Raw genomic sequence first — 6000 nt, 5'->3', positions numbered from 1 at the left:
TATGATGTGGCATAGCTTGGCTGTGCACCATTTTCCTGAGGGGCAATTTAACTTAACTAAAAATCACCACTGCTGTCCCCCTCTGCGGTGCTTTGTCTCCCCATCTTCCATATCAAGCTGTGTGGATGCCGATTCCAGATGACTCATCTATTGACAAGTTTCAATAGGCTCAATTCAATGACGTTTATGAGGGAGGCTGACGGGGAATGCTGCATCATTTGGTAACGCCGTGGTAGAGAGTGCATCTCGCTTTCGGTACCCTGCCAAGATGCTCGTCATGAGAGCATCATTATTTATTTGGGATGTGCTTTCAACTTGACTTCATTCTTCAAACAGTGCTAGTGTGTATATACTGTATATACATGTATGTTGTGTATGGTGTATGCATAGAGTGACAAGGGAATAGAAAGCATGTGAGAGAGAACATCAGAGCAGCTCGCTGGAAGCATTTCAAAGGTGTGTGCTGCTCCCTCGGGGGAGGGAGGAGATAACTAATTACTACTGAGATTTCCCACTCTTTGTCTCTTATTAGTCATTTCCTCATTACGGGCAGGGGTTAGGCAGCCAGCCACTGAGGATAAAACCAATGAGTCCTCTGTCCTTCCTGTTTTTACAGCGCCTCCAGCTAGACCTCCCAGCCATACAATTGTTAGGGAAGCCCAGCTGAGTTCAAAGGCATTAAAAGCAATCTGATAACACAGAAGCAATGAGCTGTTTCCACTAAACACCAGCACCTTGTCCCTGGGTGCAAACCTGCTGTTGATTTTATTGCCGGTGAATCCTAAGTGGTGGTGAGCGTTCTTTAATTGTGGCCATAAATCAGTCGTCGAGGCACAAAAATCTTTGAAGAAGAAAGGGAGGGGAGCTGTCGACGCTGAACATAGAGTTCACCTGAGGCTCACAGACGCCGTCGGACAAGGACCTGGCCTTGCCAAAGGCAGCAGTCATCACAATCAAAAACCTCCTCTTTTCTCGAGAATATGCGGATGACCTCCTCCCAGAGTCCTTGCCACATCCTGCATCTTTGTCCCTGAATCTGACAAAAATGGAAGGTCTACGTCTCCCCACAAGTAGGTGTCACCATGGAAACAACCGTTATTCAGTGCTCTCAACAATAGCCGTTAAATGAAAGGAGCTGTCTGATGGAATTAAAGAGTAGGCTCAGTCCCTCTTTCCATGCAAAGTACTCACAGCATCAGCAAACTACACAAGGCAAATGTGTACATGATAGCAGAACCTACATCTCATCAAGCACATCAGTATCACTTTCTCATCCCTCTTCATTCTTCCTGTACGTCTCAAAAGCATTTTGTGAGCTGATCACTGAAATGAGTGGGTAAGATCAGTAGGAACTAAATGATTAAAAAAAGGAGGGGGAGGTGGGGGGGCAGATTAACGCACATTCAATTTTGGAATATGCGTTTTTGTCAAAAATGATTACAACTTGATGACTTACAGCAAGAAATCACAAAGACAGTTTCAGTCAAACGATGAGATTTATTTTCCTAGCTGCAAGACAGGGAGAGTAAACTACAGGAACAGAGGTTTTGTGCAAATGCAGGCTTGCATATTAGCATATCATAAAATCCAAAGGAATGACTGCACAGCACAGCTTAACAATAAAAGTAAGCATGCAATAAATCCCTTCTTCCATTTGAGGAAATCAAATATTTACTAATGATGCATGGGTTGCTTTTTACCCACACGGCCTGCAGATACACCAGTTGCATATTAGGGTTATGAATGAAAGACAGAGAGAGAGTAAGAGAGAAAGAAAGAAAGTGTGCCTGGGAAATTTTTCAATATTTGTTCCTTCTTGTTAACTGTGCATGAATAGATAAGGGGGGACAAGCAGCTCAGTGGATTCTTCACAAATTTTTAAAAAAATCTGCAGTGAACCATGAACTGTGGTTTTGTTGTCTCGGTGTTTTACCTCACTGTTATTTGCACCACTGTGACACAAAAGACATTACAATATGAATGTAGGCTATATCCTAATGATTTTTTTGGCGCTTAGACGACACCACAAAATTGTGCACTTGCAGCTAACAGGTGCACACAAGCACACAATGTTCTTGACAACTTTAGCATTTTGTGTATAATTAATTATAGGGAAATTTTTCACATAATGAGAAACAAAAGGGATTTTCAATTATTTTCAAACAAGGGTCTGAATAGATATTTGTTTGAGAACAACCGGTGAGGCATTAAAGACCCATGCATCACTGTTTACCAGAAGACATAAAATACATTTTGCAATTCAGGTAACCCCAAAGGGGCAAGAAACATTCGTACTCACGTTTTAAAAACTTAAGTAACATCGCTCATAAGGAATAGCATTTAGCATGTTCTGTGGTCAATTATTTGTCAATTGCAAAATCACGTCTCTTGAAAATGTTTAGAATACAGGGTAATGATCCATTAGAGCTGCTGCAGCTCATAACCTGGGGCAAAGAAGCAGTAAGGTGATACAGGTAATAGGGAACAAAGAGTGTTTTGCCGTGTAAGGCACAAATCACAAAAGGAGCACTGAGGCCTTTTAGATATTAATGTGGGAGCTCGTTTGCCCTAAAGGAACAAAAAATTGGTTGTTATCTGCACTTCCTGTGTTATTAAGCCAGAATAGATAGCCAGTAGAGTTTTATGAGAAAGCACAAAGATAGAGGCTTTCAAAGCAGTAATGATTTTTCTGAGAATTACAACAGCTTTTGCACTTTGTAGGAAGGTGAAGAATCTGGATTGCATGAAAAGACTGAATTAAGATGCATGGAGACAAAAACAAATTACTCATCACACAGAAAAATACATGGTTTCTCAATAAATAACCCATAATGCCAGGTGCTGTTAACTCCAGCAGAGTGTTTGCTAATTTTTGCATCCATTCCTACCCTGCTGTAAACTAGCCACGTGGAGCTGAGCTTCAGTTGTGATACCAAACTCCCTCCAGGATTATTTACATTCGAGTAACTGAGCATGGCTCCAAATCTAGGTCTGCTGAATCAATAGGCCTCTTCCTGTGATCCACTGTGACAGAAGAATCCTCAATAGTTGGTCTTCAAAGGAGTTCAGAGAGCAGCCGACAGCAGAGGTAGCTGTGTTTAGGTGCATTCATAAGAAGTCAATAGTCTGCATCTGAGGAGGGCTGGTTAGGCTCTAGAGGACAAATCAAAGTCAGATTATTATTTGTAGCCCGGGGTGTATATTTGTATGTTAGAGAAGCTGTAAAGACTACTTATTCATCCTGTGCACTGCAGTGACAGCTTGGTTCATGACCGAGTAAATTAGTCACCATTCAGAGACATTCGCAGCAAAAATACACCTTATAGGAGAAAAACACGAAGCAAATATACAAAGTACAGAGTCATCACTAGAACAGGTACCAAATAATGAACTATTCAGCCAAACAGTATTGTTGTTTATATTGTATGGTGTACAGTTAAGACTGAAAGCACTGCAGCTGTGGGCAAAAATGGTAAAGCATCACTCGTCAAATGTTAAACTTTTAGAGAATATAACATTTCATTGAACCCAAAACCCTAATTTATGCAATTCTTTAACATTATGCAATATTAGTTAAACAAATTTCCATTTGCAATCAAAAAATAAGAAATAAAACCACAATATAACATTTTTTTAACTCAGAGGCTCTTCATGTTTAATTCAGTCATCAGCCGAAACAATTAAGTTGTCCATACTTCTGAGGTGAAATTTGTATTTCAAAAAGGTTTGCTTGTTGAAAGAAAGGAAACATTTAGTTTTTCACTTGCCAAGGTTCCTCATACAATGATGAGAAGTCTTTAAATGCCAAGAAAGGCATTTAAAAGACATCTTTTGAAAGCTGTGAAAGGTGACCTATTCACCGCCTTTGTTTGATTTCTTGTGCACTCCTTAAAAATGCAATTACATGTAACTTGAACACAAGCACTAGTTTCTTGTTTTATCGGATGCCAGTATTCAGACAGGCATTTACAGCGAGAGACGCCATCTCAAACGGCACCTCGTTTTTCTGCTGTAAAGACTCGTTTACAATGAGAGGTCGTGCCTCAAACACTGTAGCATTAATGTGTTCCTCTGGAAAATACTGAACTCTAAACACGATGAAGACAATCTGACACAGCCCTGGCATGGAGGGTAAAAGTGAAGGTTTCTTCAAAGGATGAATATTTAAAGCTCTGCAGAACAGCAATGAACAGTGATCACTATTTACTTTCTGGTGATAGTGATATTTCTTTATTATTCTGATGTAAATGTTATGAATGTCACTGTGTGGGTTACAGCACTAACTCTGATGGGATTTGTGCTTTCATTTTGCTGAACCTCTCATTTCATTTTAAACATTTAGTGAAGTTATATAGCATATAAAAAAAGCATCAAAAAAGAAAAAATACATATCTAAAAAATAAAAAAATACTCCAGAAGCATGAAGAGTTCTACCTGTATGATGGCTAGCTTAGGGAGGACAACAATAATGGACATTTCAGCAGGGAAGGTTTCATCTGACATAAAGCATGATTTTCACAGCTTACACCACAGTCACTTGACAACAGACCAAAAATAGGGTGTGATTGTTGATAATCTCGTTGAGAAAAATGTTATTCTAGCTTTGTTCACAGCTAACCGCAGGAAAGGCAGCCCTTTTCAACCTTTTGTTACGGCACAGCAACCCAAACAGCTATTACGTTTCAAACTGCAAGCTCATAACCCGACTGTACATTTCTGTCTTACTGTAACTGTTTAGCTCCCTGTTGTAAATAAAGAAAAACGTACAAAGAGCTGAAGCTTTAGCAAATATTGTAGACTGCTTGAGTTATTTTGACACTTTCCATTTTACAGATGTTTAAGAGGAATTAATACTACAGGTATGACACGTGAAAGGAAATCCTCTTAGACAGAATATGTGGATTTGGCAACCTGTAACTGCTGACTTCACACAATCACACATGACATTGATTGTTCTTGTATTTGCTAGGGAGGTGTGGTGACACTCCTAGTTCTTGTAGATCCAATAAGGGCTGTTTTAATCGATGTCTGGTGCTCTTTGGACCAAAGCTTTTGATTTTAGCAACAGATAAATAGCCGTAATTTTAACAGGAGAATGATATCTGTCCCATTGTTAACTCGTGAATGGTTGGTTTGAAATTATAATCTGTGTGTATTGGAAAATAATGTTTGCAATTCAGACACGCAGACAAAGGGATGTTCAGTGGAAAGCTAGTTTGGAGCTTATAAATGCAGCATTTTCTGTCATTCATTTGCTAAAACATTGTGAGCATGTTCGAGTCGAACAATTCAAATTTGACTGCACCGTTCTGCACAGTACTCTCTCAAACCGTATGACATAACGAAAAAAGTGACTGAATAAACATACCTGAGGTGCTGAGCTTAACAGGTTATAAGGAATAATAGACCTGCACCTAATCGGTGGATCAGCACCCAGGGAGCCGCCTGCATGCATAAAAATTAGGGGGAAAAAAGATAGAATCCTCCAGAACTCATGATGCTCAAACAGCTGGATGGTCAATTTGCACAGTCAGGGAAAAGTGTTCAGTCCACACTAAGAACTGGCATAAAACCCACAATGTCTGCGGTGCTGTCCATGTGTAAACGCTGCTCATAGTGAAAAACAAAATAAATGAGTAACAACACATTTAGAAGGATTTTCTCTTCAGTTCTTGTCCGAAGTAGTGAGACATGCGTCCTCTTTCCCTCTCAGTTTGCCAGACTGGTGCTGCGGTCAAAGCTTGGTCATGGGAACAGGGTGGACAGTTATTCTGTTGGAGTGGTGGCAACTGGGCTCATTATGGGGGTCATTAAGTCCCTCACAGGAACCATAGGGGAGATGGCCTTATGGCTGTAGTACTCTACTACTTGTTTGGGCACCTCTGCCAGAACACATTTGGCCAGGGCTGCAGGTGAAGCCTACAACAGACACAAAGAACAGCTGGAGTTGTCAAAACAGCAGTTAAATATTGTTTTAATCTGAGAAACAAAACATTTTCC

General features: G+C 40.2%; 1 protein-coding gene across 2 annotated transcripts in view; it reads right to left on the bottom strand.

Moving 5' to 3' along the window:
• Positions 1-1477: 1477 nt before the first annotated feature.
• Positions 1478-6000, bottom strand: part of cpne7 (copine VII) — a 31368-nt gene continuing 26845 nt past the window's right edge. For both annotated transcript variants that reach the window (XM_022203348.2, XM_051939859.1), the window contains one exon: positions 1478-5919. In XM_022203348.2, coding sequence (XP_022059040.1) covers positions 5767-5919 — 153 coding nt within the window. In that variant the 3' untranslated portion in view covers positions 1478-5766. The remainder of the gene's footprint in view (positions 5920-6000) is intronic.

The sequence above is a fragment of the Acanthochromis polyacanthus genome, chromosome 2 (genome assembly GCF_021347895.1).
Source record: "Acanthochromis polyacanthus isolate Apoly-LR-REF ecotype Palm Island chromosome 2, KAUST_Apoly_ChrSc, whole genome shotgun sequence".
In the NCBI taxonomy this organism is placed as follows: domain Eukaryota; kingdom Metazoa; phylum Chordata; class Actinopteri; family Pomacentridae; genus Acanthochromis; species Acanthochromis polyacanthus.
Note: the sequence above shows the minus strand (reverse complement) of the source record. Positions and strands in the feature narration are given on the sequence as shown.